Source organism: Anopheles ziemanni, chromosome 2 (assembly GCF_943734765.1).
Source record: "Anopheles ziemanni chromosome 2, idAnoZiCoDA_A2_x.2, whole genome shotgun sequence".
NCBI classification, from domain to species: Eukaryota; Metazoa; Arthropoda; class Insecta; order Diptera; family Culicidae; genus Anopheles; species Anopheles ziemanni.
This window is the reverse complement of record NC_080705.1, coordinates 43,634,947-43,653,071: the sequence shown is the minus strand read 5'-3', so window position 1 is coordinate 43,653,071 and position 18,125 is coordinate 43,634,947. Positions and strand designations below refer to the sequence as shown.

Genomic DNA, 18,125 nt, shown 5'->3' with positions numbered 1-18,125 from the left:
CAAAAGATTAGTGATAACGGCCGTCGACGACAGCCCGGCGCGTGCACTTTGACACCGAAGAGATCCTAGCGTTAGGAAGTATAGATGGTTCTGTTTTGAACTCGTCTGGCCTGAGGCGCCAGTCACATGCAACCCTGACTCTTCTGTCCGTCCACGTGTTTGCAATAGCGTCAGTGCATGAGACACAGTAACACCGTGTTTCACTTCGTTCAAATAGTATTTCGGAGGTCCCAGAAGAGGTCGGAGGAAAGGCACACGCACAAACAAGCTTCCCGGTCCCCGGACGGAACCCACTCTAAAGCTGTAAAAAGGACTCGGTCTAGTGAAAATCTTTCGTTGACTGTCGACGCACTGGCGCGGCTTCATGGAGTGTCGCCAACAAGGAAAAACGAGTCAAAGAGCAGGAAATAATACCAACGAACAAAAAATTGACCGACAAAAACTAAAAAGCTTTTTGTGTCCTTCGTCCTATATCAAACTATCGATAGAGGGAAAGAGAAAGCAGCAAGAACTAGAAGGAAGATAAATGAAAACAAAAAGCCTGTACAAGGCCTATTTTTCAGCCACGGTCAGTCATTCATCGGATACTCCTACATAGCGAAAGGAAAAAGCAATTGGCAGCCGATAAGGCCAACGCAAAAGGACTGTAGACTTGATAAAAAGAGGAGCGGGGAAAAACCCTGCCTGTCAGAGGCGAGTACGAACCGTATACTCCAACACTAATCATCTGCAATCTCAATTAATGACTCGAGGAATGGTCCTGGACTTTCGCTTCAGGGTAACTCCAGCAGTTGTAGCGTGCAGGAAAAAAACACGAATCTCGACTCGAATGAAAATATTTTTGTGTGAAATAATGGACAAAATGCCGAAGCAAAACGAGAGAAACGGGAAAACTCGATCCATTGGCTGGATCAGAAATTTTTTGCAACGCACAGTTTCATCCGCAAAAGCTCACAAAAACTACTTTCTTTTCGTTGTTTGGGTTTACGGACGGCATAACACGGTGATAAGCTTCACGAAAATAATCACTTCGAGCGAAATACATAAACCATTGAAGTATTACAAGCCAGCACTATTTCGATTTTGCGCTTGTCATTTACATAGATTGGACAAATGGAATCCTCAAGGCGTGAATGGTATCCATGAGAAATTAAAAGCACAGCAAAAAAAAACAAAAAAGAAATAAACGCCCCTAGGAACCCGACAGCATTATTGTATGAATGTACCGAACAAAAACATCTTCCTGCATAAGAAGCATAAGAAAAATTTGATCTATATGAAACACAATCGATATGCACTCGATTTCGGTAAGGTTTTTCAGCAAAACCTATTTCGAAACTATTTTGAAGTAGAATTTAAATAAATGGCTGTGAAGGAAAATGCATGTTGGGTAAAAATGGATAATATCACATATAAGCCATTTATGTAACACTGCATGAACTAATATGATGAATTAATCAAATTTTGAATAATAAAGTTCAACTATTAGTTGTCAAGTTCATATTGGTCGTTAACACCGATTCACTCTTCGTGCAAAATGTTACTAAGAAGAGAGATTTTTGGCAAATTACGGTACTTAAAAATTTTGCTACAAATTTAACCCTTCCACCGATTGGTAAATCAAATAACTTTAGTTAAAGAGATAGTGTTGTCGTATAGTTTTCTTTCAAAAATACTTTTTGATTGAGGGTTTTAATTTGCCCGAACCGAGTTCACTCCACGAAGGGAACAATCATGGCAGTGGCGAACACGCCAAATTGGCGTTCTGCCAAAGAGAGATGAAAAGCTATGGAGTAAAAAAGAAGGGAAGAGTAATCCATCCATATACACAACGAGGCTTGACGGGGTTTTTATTACACTGGAGGAGCGCCCAAAGCGTTCTTCTCTTATCCGTCGTCATTTGCCAACAGCAATTTCGCGGTTCGTTTGCTCGAAAGATCCGGTACTCACGCGCCCGTCTGTGTGTGTTTTATAAAACACACAAAATAATCACCAGCTAATTACATACGCGGCGGAAGGAAGACAAAAGGGGGAGAAGGCTGCTTCGAGGACCACCTTTCCACGGGATACAACACCAAAGGGACAAATCGAAGGCGAGGATGGGTCGTTTAGGGCAACAAAAGTAGGGTTGAAAGGTAAAATACGAGGTAAAATACTCGTACGACAAGAAACGTTGCGCCTACAATCAAGATGTAGTTTTCTTTTGTCAGAAAAATTCGCCTCGCCTTGTTAAGGAAAAATGAATGGAATAAAAATCAACCCCAAGCGCGGAGCGGGTCGAGTTTTACGACCGTGTGCGACCAGATGAACGAATCTCCACAAACTGCCGTTTTGTCCATAAGGCAGAACCCCGCAAGGAACGTTCGTCTCGGGAACATCTTGGGTCCATGTTCATTTAAAGAATTTTCCTCTTCGCCCTGTTCCAAAAACCAAACACAAATGGTTTACTACTGCACAACCGATGTTAAGGTTATATGCCACAAGACAGGGAACCCCGAGCTTATAGCAGTTTTTTAATTCAGATCGTTTTCTGCCTCCCTGATTGCACGCTAATTCTACCATTGCTTTTCTTTTTCGAAGGGCGTTGATCATCAGTAAATTTTCATCATCAAAACAGAACGAGACATTTAAATTTCCGCTGCAGCTGTAACGAGCAAAAGATTGGCAAGAAACAAGCGGTATTTATTGGTTCTGCAATCATTTTTTAGTGAAAGAGAAATTCAACGACCAACATCAATAGATAAATCCCTATGGAGTTTATTTATGTTGTGTCAAAAATTGAGCATTAGCAAAAGTATCCGTTACACAATCCAAATATGACGGAGGCGTAAGCCATGAACACTCTTCTATGGCTTCACCTGACCATAAGACCAACGCAAGAATCTCTATTCTGCTGAAACTGCTCCTCATAAGCCCTTGGTCATTCGTAGCTGTTAAGTAAAAGTTTTACTCCTCATCAGATGCATGGTATGTAACCACAGAAATGGCTTCGCACAGGCTAATCCACTCAAACACACACTTTCTGGCAGGTCGTCACACAATCGTTGGTCATTTAATCCCCAGAAGTTCCTCTTGTCTCACCAACGTTTAGTGGGGACGAGGAAGCATTCTGCACAACCTCTTTCCAACCTCCCAACCGACTTCGTTGTCCTCGGAACGCGAAAGCGAATGAACACAAGGTGTGGCATTGCACACCTGAACGGTAATCTACACCGTGCTGGCGAGGTCAACACTCGGCTCTGTCGAGTGCCGTGTTCAACTGCAATACGGTACTCCACCGCCCATGAAGAGAAGCCTCCTTTCGATCGAGGAAAACTCGGACCGAGTTGGTGAGATGAGACCAGAATAAATATGGGATCATGTAATAAAAATGGTACCATTATGTTACTGCACTTATTAGATCCGTGCATGTGTCTTTCCGTTTGTCTATCCGTCTGGCAGGGATCTCTACACGTAGAAACAAACGCTCGAATGTAGGAGTGAGCGAGAACCTAGTGGGACGACATCGATGTCGAAAACTGCATCACGCACAACTGCATATCATGACTCCGGCCTTCCGCATGTTTGATGATTTCTTCTTTCCCTCGCCACTCGATTCGCTCAAGCGCCATCAACAACTCCTTTGTGACAAACAAGTCTCGCCAGTTATTCCGTGCAGTTCGGCTAATCATCGATGACTTCCTTTTCCGGAGTTCAATAATTTTTGCTTCTGTTTTCCCCCACACGCTCAAGTAGGATTTTATTGAGCTTTTCCTGTGCGTTCCTCCCCCGTGGGATGGCTTTCGTCGGCAAAGAGTTGACCGAGGCGTAAGGTTAAAAATCTAGCGGAAATCACTATAATACATAAATAGCATTAGTTGTTCGGCTATGTTATTCCGAAGAATAATAATAAGAAGAAAAACTGTTTTCCAGTGATAGGGGGATAAAAATGGAAATGCAGTTAAACTTTGTCGCTCAACACTGTACCAGTACTTGTAGTCTCTTTGTTTTTCATTAGCCGGTAGTTACGAGTTGTTTCTATTGCAAAAGTGTCTGCTACAACTCATTTGCGCTTCTAAGAGAAATGAATGTACAAGAAGGGGGAAAGCAATATACCACGCCACGTATCCTATCGGTGTCATATGTAAAAGTGCACATTCCTCCCCTATGGAGTTTGACCAGCGAAAGGAAACCAACCAGCTTCCACAGCAAGAGTAAACAACAGACGGTGCATGGTCCTAGCATCACTCATTTATTAATTTCGCTTTTTTATTGCCCAACATGTCGGTACACACAAATTGCATCAGTGCAACCGACGCATGCAACGACCACGACAGGGTGCAGTCATGCAACGGCCACTCTACCATCCCTCTCCTGCCATGGCTAATTAACTTCAACGATGCTCGACTGAGTTCCGTCGATGATAATCCGGTTGTGGCGCACCCGATCGAGCGATAAATTTATTTTTCTAGCCAGCAGCAACACCGACCGGTTCGATTTTTGCCCGACAGGATAAATTGAGATTGCCTCACCGAAGGTGGGAAGGATCAGTTAGCTCTGATTATGCTAATGAATTGTTTATGCTCAGCGATGGCGAAACTGGAGGACTAAAAACTAGCTAATAGGATGTTTATCATTACGATAATTCGATCTGTAGAGGTTGATAAACTTATTTATGACCGTAAAGCAGGAGAATAAAAGCAAAACGCAGGTACACCCTTTACCTACAAGTTGAAGTACATACGGACTACATAAACATATTGAATCATGTATGAATTTCTGCATTAAAATGGTAAGTTCCTCTTCCAAACGACACGCACACATACCTGCAATGAAAAGTTAAAACAAAAATCAATAAGTATTGATAAATTTGCATTTTGTCTACGAATCTGGTGAACAAAATATTAAATACATATCATAAGTATTTCTATGGGGGTCCGCGACAGCCGAGCGGTAGCGCCGGTTAGAACATCGGCCCATGAGCGCCGGGGCTCACCACCTCGACGGCGTGGGTTCGAATCCCAACCGAGACCGGACCCTCTCCTGTACGAGAGGACTGACTATCCACGTACAACAGGGAAACAAGTCTCGTAAGCCCTTAACGGGCAGGCATGACCAAGAGGTCGTTACGCCAAGAAGAAGAAGAAGAAGTATTTCTATGAACAAGATTTTAGAAACGAAAAAACAAGCATTAATTTTTAATTTAATATCCTAAAAAACCCAGAAACACGAATCTCAGAATTCGTTCCCTCAACAACATGTAGCTTCATATCAGCCTCGTTGAATAATGATTATTTTTTCACCCTCTGGTATTACGCACGTCTTTCGGTCATAGTAACACTGTTCGGAGAGAGGCCTTGGCTCAAGAAGACGTGAGCCATTTAAAAAAATAGATTCAAATATTTAACCCATTTTTCCATATGAGATTTCCTCACAAGACATGCGTAAAACGTGTATCGAATTTCTATAGAGGAAGAGATATGAGAGTATGTTTTCGCTTCGTATGCACCGTACCACGTTTCAGTGTGGCCTCTTGTTTTTGGAAGGAGTTGTTGAAGTACCGCTTTGATTCAAATGATTTAACGAGTAGTTGGCTTTGTTTGCAAGGAAAAGTGAGGAAAAACACATGATTGCCAGCTCAGATGACGCAAATCTGCCGGTCTGCCCTGTATAGCACCACCATCCAATGAAAATGATTGCTAATCTCTTTGGGACAACGTCGCCAACGTGCAAGAAAATAACAATTTTCCCACCAGGAATTCAAACACGGACAGACCTGTGACTGGGTTACCGCAGATCAAATTTGGAACGCATAGTATTACCCAATGGCATTTTCGGTCGTATCTTTCTTTCATAACTACGAGCAGCATAATTTTCCCAAGAGCATCTTCCTATTTTTCCAACACAACATGTCACCGCCCCCGCTCAACATGATTTCAGTAAATCGCAGCGAAACACAACGCTGACACTTTCTTCGGAGTACGTTTCTCTACTTGGTTCTTCGAGATCAAGGGGTTGGTGAAAAAGATTTTTATAAATTTCTTTGATTATTCAGCGAGTTCATCGATCAATCGACTCTGCCAATATCCAACACCAAGAGTGTCGCTCAAGTGCCATGGATCTCACCTCTTCGTGAAACACGCTTGCAGCGAATAGAAAATAAATTAATGGCACTAAAAGCATTGCGCAATACCGTGGTCGTCAGTGTTCTGAAGTTTAGATAACGCTTGAACGATGGTTTTAGCACCTCGTTTCATCTAGAAAAGGGGAGCAAACAGCATCCAAATTAGGTTAGAGATTCGCATTTTAGGTACTCTAGATATAGACGCCGGAAGTAGCTCAGCAAAGAAATGCATCAGATGTTGGTTGGTGGGGGAAGCAAATATAGTGCTGGGATGAAATTTTGCACTAAGTATTTGCATCGTGTTGGCGCATTTACATCCGTAGAGACTATGATTGAGAAGAAAATTGCTATCTCAATAGCTTGAGTTAGCTCTTGCTTCTCAACAATAGCTACCCGCTACAAGAACACCTACAAAGTATTACCAATCAGTTGTGTTGCCGTTTCAAGCTGATAACTTCCAGTTTCTCCGATCCAACAACGCAAAGCGTAGGTTCTTACATATACAGACAGACGCCGGACACCCTTCATGTCAGCGGAAATGGGTGAAAAATAGCGAATAATTGAATCAAATATATGCTTCCTTTTTTACTCTGGTGTATTTTCCCTCGCCAGGGTCGCACTGATGACGTCGAGCTCGTCAATAATCGCTGGGAAATCCTCGTCAATGTAGTTCTTCGTCCTCACAACGTTTGATACCATATCCTTCGTCTTTGGTATTTCCGTCCATATCGATGGGAAGGAGGAGGAATCTGTTTGACGTATCCTGTAACTCGGGCCAATCACGTTACCGCTGGATGAAACCACTCCACAAGGCTCCACCATCTCTCGTCCTTCCCTTTGATGCTACTAAGCAACGCACAGAATTCTTGTTCGCGGAGATTGATGGCGCAAAATGTAGCTACTTTATCCTTCTAAGCAGAAGACGCGGCGCACACGGTACGGTTTGTGATAAGATGCAGGTACCTTCAATAGTACAGGTTGTAGAAAAATGCAATGGCCGCTGGTTGATGCTTTGTGAAACGGAATGTGCTTTGTTGACGATACACACGCCAAATGCCGTAAAATGATATTGGCTTTTACTTTCATGATCTTTCATCGCGGTCCTGTTGTGAGATGAAATTCCTTCTGCAACCTCTTTCTACTGAGTAAACTTACTTTTTTAATGGTGCGTTTAAACAAAAATTCTAATCAAACTTTAATGTGAGAATTTGATCCACCGGTAGCGAAGCAATTTTCACACCTTTCTATTTTAACGGAAGTTTGCTCCGCGCTTCATTCGAATTGTTTCGGATGTTTTCGGAACAACAACAAAAAATTATGTCCATCTAAAATAAGTTCATACCGTTTTTTAGTTGAGTTTTTCGATGATCGAAGGATCGTAATTTATAATTAATTTTATAATGCTGATCGTAAAAAAGCTTACTGCATTAAAATACTGAAGTGTATAAAACACCATACGCAACAAAACAGCAAGTTGATCAAGCGTAAAACAAACAGAATAAAAATAGCCCAAGCCATTTAACAATTAAATGAAAACCCATGCATCAAAACCGGACGTCAACCAAAGGCAGCGAGGCACCGAGGTGTTTACTCAACGATAGCAACAAAATAATTTCAATTTAAACCGAGCAAGAAAAAAGGGCGATCCTCGTGAATGCTTCCTTGGGATGATCATGTGCGGGACGTTGGGGGTTCGTTTGAAAAAGAAACCGTCCTAGAATAATAAACGTTCGCTTTTATATACGAAAGGTACCCGCACCCACTTCGAGAAACAGACTTAAACCCGAAAATGGGGTTTTGATACGAGCCTACTCCTCGGAAATCAATTTCTTGTCCTTTTCCTATGGGTTCAATGTTCGAGATGGAACGTAGCTTTTAGTTTTTTCCTTCGCTGACTGTGCAACCGACCTCGTGACTCGTTGAGACGCAAATGCAAAACAATTAAAAACAATAAATATTTAATTTATGACTTCGTTATTACATTTTCGAACCCGGCAGGCAGACGGGGGGACGTCCTCTTCCCTTCGCAGACCTCGCGATCCCAGTAAAGAAATACAATCATCATCGAGGGTTGGGCAGCCACAAATTTTTCATGGATTTTCTCCCACTTTTGCCCCGGGAAATCCTTTGCACACAAAGCATGCAAGAAAAAGTTCAACTAAACTATGGAATAGTTAAATTAGATTGTTCCTTTCTTTCATCGAACCGCCCAAAAGGAGCACATCTGTCCCTGAAACTGATCTGAATCATAAAATCGCACTGATCAACATGGTTTATGCTCAGTTACCAAAAACGAAACTCCGTGAGCCATTAAAATTCAGTGGAAATAAAAATTGGAGTAATCTACACAGAAAAGGTCAGCAAGGTTTACGCCCGGCCCTAGTCCCGATGATTTTCATGGTGGTGTGGAGTGGACACAGGGATGATTTACGGCTCAGGCGGGGTTTCGGTTGTTTTCGGTTAAGGCGAAAGGTTTGACAACACTGATGAGGTTTGTATATTCGAAAGGATTGTTTTAGCATCAGGGATTTTTCCTACTTCGGAACCAAAAATTCCGTTTGAGAAAAATTCCGAACTCCGCTGGTGGTGACGTATCTCCGAACTCCGCTGGTGGCGAATAATAAAAAAGGAACGAATGGGAACAAAATAATACAACAGAATAGTCAAACCAACCACGGGAATGATAAAGGTCCGGGGGATACAAAATTTGAACCCATAAATTCAATACCCAAACCAACAGCCAGCCACTAACCCTTACCGCACTAGGAATGAATTTAATTTTTTGCCAGAAAAGATGATCTACCCTCATATTGCGTCATTATTCAACGGAGTTCAAACTATTGATGAAGAAACCAAAAAGAAGTAGATCAAACATACATATAACAATTGAATAATATCAAATTCTTTAACGTAAATTTTGCTTTGAGGACACTCATGTATATTGTTGTTAAAATAAAGTTAAAGAACTCTCCAATTCTTATAGCTTTATAGCTGTACTTGCATTGTGGATGCGGTTGTGGATTGACTTTCATAACATTGAATTAATTCATATTTTCCAAAACCAAACATAGTATGTTTTTATCATTACTGTTGAATGTCCTTATACAAGTAATGCAAAATAAAAGACAGTGTCTATAAAATTTATTTTCTAAACAAGCTGCACTCGCCATAGCAAATGACGTTGACAGACAAGTGCAAAATTGCTATCGTCCACCCGTGAATCATCTTCCATTCATCTTCCAGCACCTAAGAATAGACAATTCATGTACTTTTCTTTCCAATAACCTCATCAGGTGGCCTAAGAAAAAGAAATACGTGAACAAGAAAGGACAGACTTAAAATAATCTACACGATCACGTGGATAATGCATCCACAATCCCGGTGTACAAGAATAACATCAGAATGCAGTTGAATCAAGAAACGTGAGAATGTCGTTCATTGCTGAGCGCGCTCCACCACCGTAAACTCGTAAAGGAAACATTAAAAACATTAACTTCATTCCAATACCGAACAGTGAACACTCGCCGAAGAAAACAGAATAGTAACAAAGATTGGAAAATCCATGCAACGCAGAGGCTGACGGAAGGAAACTGGACAAACATACCCGGGCTACGTATTCCTCGGTTTTTATTTACTTTTTGTTAACACATGTGGATGCATGCACCGCGCACAGAAGATTGTTCCTCTTACACACGCCCCACGGTCCAATTTGCTATTGCATGTTTGGTTTACTGGTTCTGGCCTAAACAAAGATATAATCATATCCAATCGCGTAGCTCCTGTTCGAATGTTGCAACTAACAGTCATATCTATTTGTTTCAACTGGCATCTTTGACAAGTTTCTCTGTAGACCTAAACCAACAGAAACGGCCAATCGTCATATCAACGTTTTCAAAACTGCATCATCGTTAGGAAGGTAGATGTATGGATGATATACGTATCAACTAGAAACTTTATCGCAGAGAACACCGGAGTTTCATATCGTGGACATATGATTCAACTTCATTAACCACTTGACAAAACAATAATTAAAACGGTGTACAGCATCAAAACGCATCAACCCTCTACAGTTGAATATCCCGCAGGGCGCTCTGAGACACATAGTTTTAGCTGTCCTTATGAGGTTAGGAGACTTTTTGGTACCATTCTTACATCAACACTATCAGTCCTTAAGATTTGGGCTTAAGGGTAAGGCTTCGGCACAAAAACCATACTTCTCTAGCGGTAGCCGGCAATAAACAGTTAGGACAGACGGTCGATCATCCCAAAAATTGGTCCCTACGAAGTTTCGAGCCCTCCGACGGTTCGTCGCTGGGGATGACTCCAGACATCGGGAGACCAAACAATACACGAAAAAAGCAAACTCTTTCTCCTCTGGGTATCCCAAATCAACACATTTGGACCGGGGGCTCGGCACGCCTGTCCGGCATGTTGGTTTTGGGCAATATTTTTTTCTGGTTATAATAGCCCCAAGACGGTGGAAACGATTCCCCATCGGTGATGCTTATTCTCCTCCAATAAGAAGTCGTGATGTATTGGAAACGGATATTTCGTTTCGTTTCAACCGTCATGTTTAGATGGAAGGCTCGCGTGACCACAGTTGTGTGTGACTGTAGTGTGCCAGACTAAACTGGCATATGCCCCGCATCGACGGGACCTATACCGTGGAGGAGAGTGTGGTAAGAATTTACGGTTATTTGTACAACACCATACGCCTTCCTCTGAGAAAAAAAACATGTCAAAGTATTTCATTCCTCATTCCTTTCGATGTCAGTAAAATGACTACCTTCTCCATGTTGTTTTTTTCTGGGGGCCAGCAAATGCAATAGCAATAAAGCTGCGGATAGACGGATGCAATATTTCACTGCAATGAAATAAAATTTGACATTCCTACCAAAAATGACAGTGAAAGCAATATTTCGATGCTTAACCTCCCCGTTTGGATCTTTGCAATGTTGCAATGAAATACGCATAGAAATATTGCAATGACTGTCATTTTGGGTATAAATGTCAAATTTTATTTCATTGCATTGAAATATTGCATCCGTCTATCCGCAGCTTAAGGTTTGATCCATCATCGGATATAAATGGTAATAATAAGTGTTGAAATATTACACCACAGAAATAACATCTTGAGAGCTGCTAGACGGTGTCATTGTTCTTTGTCTTTTGTTTCCATCGAAAATAAATGGAATGCTCAACATAACTTCATATTATTTTTTTTTTCCAACATGGATCTCGTAGCAAGTTCCTTCCATTAAAAGCATGACCTAGACATATCCATCACAATTAACAGTTGGTTGTTTTGCTGAATTACAAGATCGTCTTTAGAAACAGAGTGTCTCTCTGAAGCTGTTTAGAAATTCCAACCACGTACTTGAAGTACACGGCCAAAACATATGTGTAAGCGGCCAGATACTCTATAGTACAATCTCTATAATAGGTCATATACATGTAAGTCAGAAGTTGAAATACGCCGTGCCGCTGTATCTGTACTGCTGTACGAATAGAGGTGCGCGTAAGAGGAGTAATGAACTGGATTATTAGCGATCGGAACTAGCCGAACCCTAAGAGGATTTGCGTATATAAGGAGTGGATTGAGAAATAAACGGCAGTTCTGAGTTCGGGCTGCGACTAGAAAGCAAGCGGAAGTTTTTGTGTCTACTCTTTCTACACTTTTATACTTTACATACATTCTCCGCTCTGCGGCGCAAAAAAAGACAAAGGATCCACGTCGTCGTTGTATTAATAGTCCACCACACGACGGAGGAACACACGCAATCGAGATCTTTTCTCCTCTCTGATCGTCGCTCATTGATGTCAAGTTTTGACCAAAAAGGGTTTATCGTGCCCGGTTGCCCTTCGCGTATGGTATGGTCAGACCACATTTCTCGGCCATTAACAATGAGTAAAACAAGCAATTGTCCCGGTCAAGTCCCACCGGATCGATCGATCTGTAACGAATTGAATTAATAATGTGTCGCTGCTGCCTTTCGTCATGTTTTCGTAAAACATGGCAAGACTCGGCTGCCGTTCTTAAACAGGCCAGACGGTTGAGTTGTTGGACTTGCTCGAAACTCTTGGGAACAGAATAAAATACCAAATAAACTTTGTTATAAAAAGAAATATGCGCAAATCAATCGCGCCAGGCAACTGTACGTCTTCTCCGCTCGTCTCTGAAAGACACAAGAAACGGCTCTCCAGCTTCTGAAGATGCTTTATTTTACCTAAGGAAGAGAAAACACCAACATGAACACACCAAAAAGGGAAGTTTATGAAAAGACGGTGGCAATACACAGGCGTTGTGCACGCATTCTTAATTATTCCTGCGACAAACCATTCGCACCGTGATCGATCATTCGCAATCGGCACGATCATCGTTCGGCAGGTCCTCGCTATGGTTGGCATCTCCAAAATGTCGTCGACACTTCTTCTGTCGTCGCGCCGACATTGGTCAGCATACATTGATTTTTTTCAGCATCTATCCTTCGGAGCACGCAAAGAACGTATCGAGACGGGTTTCGGTGAAGATGGCGACGTTGAATTCGTCAGATTTGTCCTTTTCTTACGACACCTTTTCTCGTTTCGCTAAAAATTGTTCTACGGTCCAAAAGATAGCAAAAGTTTTGATATTATTTTCCAAGGTCAACCGTTGAATGTAACTTTTTCTTTTCCTTATTTTATCATTTCAAAATCACTGGATACTGTACGCTCGATATAGGAAAGATTTCTTTCGTACGTAGGCCCAATCATTACACACCACAGTCTGGGTATTCTCGCGTGTGTGAGAGAGCTAGAGAGACCAAAGATGTAGCCACGAAGTCAAATGCCGAAATCATCACATGCTACGGTTTTTTTTCCACTTTGGCTTCACGATGCCCACGGAATTTCGGAATGTCAAATATGGCTGTTGGGTGGACGCGCAAATTAAAATTCATACTACGAAGTGCTGCATTTTTCGAATTCAATTCTGATAGTCCTACGACGAGTTAAGTTAAGTTAAGTGCCACGTGAGGGGAAGTGGGAGTGTGGTGGTGATGAGCAAGTAATGGACAAGAAAGTATCAAACGGTAGAGACGTTCCAATTTTATTGCTTTTCTGACAGTTCAAAGAAGCGATAGTGACCACAAGGCTGGTATAATCGATTGCAGCTGAATGTTTGGGCTTTCAGCCGTAACGTAAAAGAAACTAAAAAATAATATGGCACGCTCTGATCATTGCATTCGAACATGTGAGATAAGATTTGCTTAGCACAGCTGAAGGCGAGGGAAATTGGTACTTCCTCCTATCTCATAAAAGTTTGATTTTTTGAGCATTAATCTTCTTCACATTTATTTCCATCGTCCTAAGCCCGACTAATGAACTGTTTGGGTGGTGTGAAATACGTTGCTCATGTCTTTTAGGCGCCTTGAAATAAAACACCAGCCTTATCTTACGGGCCAGAGTTCACAAGCTACTGCTTGATTTGTGATATTTCGAGTGGCACATGTCAAACAACACACTAACGATCTTAGACAATGAAATGACATGAATCAATAGCAGTTTACATTCATACTAACAAATATTAGTTTGCTTTGGAAGGAAGAAAGAGCAATCAATTCTCCTTTAAACAACGTAAATCTTAACGTGCTTTGTCCGATTCATTCCAAACAAACTGACTGACCACTGTGTTTAGACATACAAACTGAAGTATTAGCGATCGAAGAAATAAAAATGAGTGGGAAGGAATGTTATTGATGGTTCTGCTTACGGTTTTGGCATGTTTTCATAAAACAGATTTGCGACGGGTTTGTGATGACAATATGAACCCATCGTTACTTCCTCCCAGGATTTAATAAAGGTGAAAAGAAAAAACGCATGAAGTTGACTAGATGGATAAAGTTCACTAGAGGAACAGGAGAAAGGTGATTTGGTTACCGGTCCTTCGGTGAAAATAGAGGAAAAAAGGACACATTATTTGCCTCAAAACCCAGGTCATACGGAAGGGCTATCAGTGACGCAGTGATAATCATCGGAACCGCCCTCAGGTCCACGAGGAAACACAGGACACGAAAACGAAGGTGAAAAAGCTATGGAGAGACGGTCAGGTCAACATTGAACCTGTCATCCTATGGGTTCTTTCTGTTCGATTGGGTTTTCTAGAGGGTTACCATAACAGTCCAGGTACTTGGTGCGTGAAGGGGGAAACAAGGAAACTCGTAACTTGGCCAAGATAAACTTCAGGTAAGCGGAAACCGAAGATGGCAACGGAGTGGAAAGGAAGGCGGTGAAACCCACATAGATGAAAATGTCTTTAATTGATTTATAACACGTAGCCCAGAAAAATGATACGGGTTTACGTGTTCTACCATAATACTTCCTACACCTTTATCCTCCTCCTGACAGCCCCCGTTATCCCACCCGCCAAGATCTATAACCCAGACAGAGAAGGAAGGAAAAGGTGAGTAGGTTCGCCATCCAAATTGAAGACTCTACAGGGTTTCCAACAGAAAAGATTGGAGGATTTTTGTCCTGGGTGATTGAAGCGAGTAGATAGAGAAACCCAAGCCGAGCGGGTTAATACACCTCCTGGTGGTTTCTCGATATTTGTTTAAACCAATCCTCTTTCCATGTGTCAGCTTCGGATTTTCATGGTCTATTGTCGCCTTACTTTTTTTAAAACCCAACTTCACTGTTCATCGCCAATGACGCCTAAACGAACGAACGGTCTTGGTTGCGACGAAAAAAGACGTATTGAAGGACTGGTGACGGGAGGAATAGATTCATTAGGAAAATATCCTGGTTTCGAGTTGATGAATAGAACTGAGTCCAAGAATGAATGGGAAGATCCGGAAAAGCAAGAGGAACCGCGCGCTGAAGAGTGGTTTCTAATCAGCGTGGAGAAAAGGATGATGATTAGCATCGAATAAACGCGTCGTCATCGTTGAACAGAACCAAAACCAGCATTTGAGCCGAAACCAAATCGGAAGCTGCTTGTCTTTTCACCACTGGGAAGGTAAGAAGGCAGGTCCTTTTCCCAAATGTTTTCTTGTTTACACAACAAACAATTCGTTTTCGATAAAAGTTTCTTTTTATAGCTGCTTCGTTGTTATTCTTCGCAGCAATGGTACTATTCTGTCTTGTTTTTTTTTAAAATTTATTTTTACAATTTACTAACAAAATACCGCCCTCTAGTAAAAACCTAACAGGCAAACTTAATGGTAAACTTTAAATTGTACACATTGCCGATTGTTTTAACTGCTCATGTAGTAAAATAACTTGAAGCGTATGTTAGCGAGAAGGTTTTACAATGCAATTCCATCCTTATCCGACACATGAACTCCGATTAGCCGTGGATGGGTGGAAAAACTATTACCTAGTAATCTCTGGACTTCGACCTCGTTGAGGTACAGATTTAGATGAGCCCAACCGGATGCCACCAGCAGGGACAGCAGTAATACAACGTAAACACATAAATTCGTCATTCTGCCGTGGGGGTTTAAACTCTTCTTTCTGTTCTGCTGCGCACCCAATTGCTGCCTCAGTTGTCTTCGTCGTCAGCACACTTTTCAACTTCTTTCCTTTCCGTTTTGGATATTGTTGCGTTTTTTTCTCCGGTGTTTTGTTTTCCGCTATCCTTCACTTCCCTAATGATTCGCGATATGCTTTGTTTTCGGTTCACGGATTGCTTTAGGTTATTCTTGGTTTCACTTGGTTTTCTTGCTTCATTTTTCCACTACCTTCTTTTTCCGCACTACTTCTGCGCTGTGTTGCACACCCGGATTCGTACGGTACTTAACACTTCATCACACTTTTTATGTTTTACCTCTGGACGCGCAAATACACGCACAACAGGAAATACGCCCGGAAGCCCTTTGCGTTAACGAAACTTTCTGCGTGCTAGCGATATGACGAATGCCTTACACGTAATACATAAGAACGGAAGGGAAACTGCCAGACTCAACAAATCAATTTATCGATAGACAACACTTTAGGCAACGCAGATTGACGACGGACGATTTTCTGATTTCTGACGCCAACTAGAACCACAGCAAATTGAACTGATTTGGATCTTCCTAGTAATAGGAAGGTTAGATACTTCACTTCACTTCACAAACACCCGTCCAGATTTTTTTCTGGAAATTGATACAATACCTAATGCATGTTATTCTTGCAATGTAAACAACACTTCATTATTTTGATTTCACTTTGGCACTTTCCACACATTTCCACTCCATATTTGCTGCTATGATTTCACACATTTGATTATATCAAACCGTGTTGAAAACACAATCGAATGACAAATGATTTTCACTCAATGCCAAACCTTTTTCCACTATTAACTGCAAATCTGCAGCAGATAATTGCCGGTTGCGAGTTGCGCTCGAATAGAACAAGATGCACTTCATGAACGGTCGGCAGCGAAAACACCACACTTTGCGTCAAAGCGGATCAAAACACGTTGCATTGCGCGCACCACGGAGAATATCACACCTTCTCATACGACGGACGAAAGTAAACTGATCCGTGCATGTGCGTTCAGCATCACGCGACCCATCCGCAGGAGAGAGATGGAGAAGGTCTCGTGTCGCATTTTCGAAAATACGTGCTTCGGGAAACATCGGGCGATGTTTTCGCGTGCCGGCCGGCTCGCTTCGTTTGTTTTTGTTTTCTATGTTTTATAAATGCTGTCAGTTGCTGTGGCGCGGGATGGAAGCATGCTTTTATAAATTAAGTGCAAGCATGAAACTGCAGTTTGTATCTTTGGAGGTTTGTTTAAGTAGCATAAACGTAGTATAATCCAGAATTTATTAAATGTGCAAAAGAATTGCTTTTGATAATATAATGAATTGTCTGCAAACTAAGTTTATCAACATTATTTTTATGAGAAACCCATTCCGATAAATTAAAATCGAGATTTATTGTGACAACTGACTGATTCTGCTGGTTCATTTATAACGTTTTTATTCCCCGACAGTGATTGTTTTGAGAATGTCACTGATTGAAGAATAAAACTAATTGTTACTATGGTTTTATTCCCATACGTTGATTATTTCTCGAATAGCATGAAATAAATAACAACAGAAGCTTGTTATAATCAATGTTTCACTTGTATTTTATTTGAAATCGTTGAACGTTTCACGTTGTGTTGGAAAAAAATTTCCTCGTATACATTTTAAGTTGAAGGAAAAATGAATGAACTTTTATTACCCTACATCGTGCATTGAATGCAACACATGGCCTCTTCTTGGTTCTATTAACATCCATGCTAGTGAAAGTGTGTTTAATGCAATTTTTAATCTGTAGAGTATTGCTTGAGAGAGTCCCACTCATTTGATCCATCACTATTCGCCTAACATTACCCATCCTTCAAGAAATCCAGGCAAAGGCAAGGAAGGTTTTGTGGCGATGCTTTCCGCCACCTTTTACACGGCGTTAGTACTTATTGTTGTTTCTCTTTACTAGTTTAGTGCCCGTGAAATCTCGCAGAAAATTCCAGGTACCAAAAGAAACGATATTTGGTTAAAAGCGTTTCCTCCTCTGCGTTGCTTACGTCGCGCAAAATTTACACGCGTAACAAATGGACATCCATTACCGCCGAACAAAGCGCGATTTTCCTCCCTTTCCTCGACTGCCGCTTTGGTCGTAGAAAACATATTTCCCGGCTCTTATAGGACACTTACGATTTTTCTCATAGAATGCGGGACGAGGCATCTCTGCGCAAAGTTATTTAAGCATATTTTTCTCTATTCCAGCAACTCGGTTTTTTTGGTGTTTTTTGGCTCCCAGGTGTTACGCGCTTCCCCCCGGCCGGTAGACCACCAACATCGCGTCAAGCATAAACATGAATTTGATGATTGATAAACCCGGCGGCCGGCTACCGGCGACGAACGGCGCGTGCTTCCCGCTTATGGAAATGAGTAATTGTCTCGTATGTTTTCTACTCTTCTGAAACCGCAAACGCTTACCCACCCAAGGGCAGGCTGAGAAAGAAGAACATTGTTTCGATGGACTGACTGTCGAAATTGGTGACAGCATTTTT

General features: G+C 41.6%; 1 protein-coding gene across 1 annotated transcript in view; it reads right to left on the bottom strand.

The window, feature by feature from the left end:
• Positions 1-15,567, bottom strand: part of LOC131281603 (tyrosine-protein kinase Dnt-like) — a 75,847-nt gene extending 60,280 nt beyond the window's left edge. Inside the window, exon 1 of the mRNA XM_058310982.1 lies at positions 15,459-15,567. Within this exon, the coding sequence (XP_058166965.1) occupies positions 15,459-15,567 (109 nt within the window). The remainder of the gene's footprint in view (positions 1-15,458) is intronic.
• Positions 15,568-18,125: the final 2,558 nt, after the last annotated feature.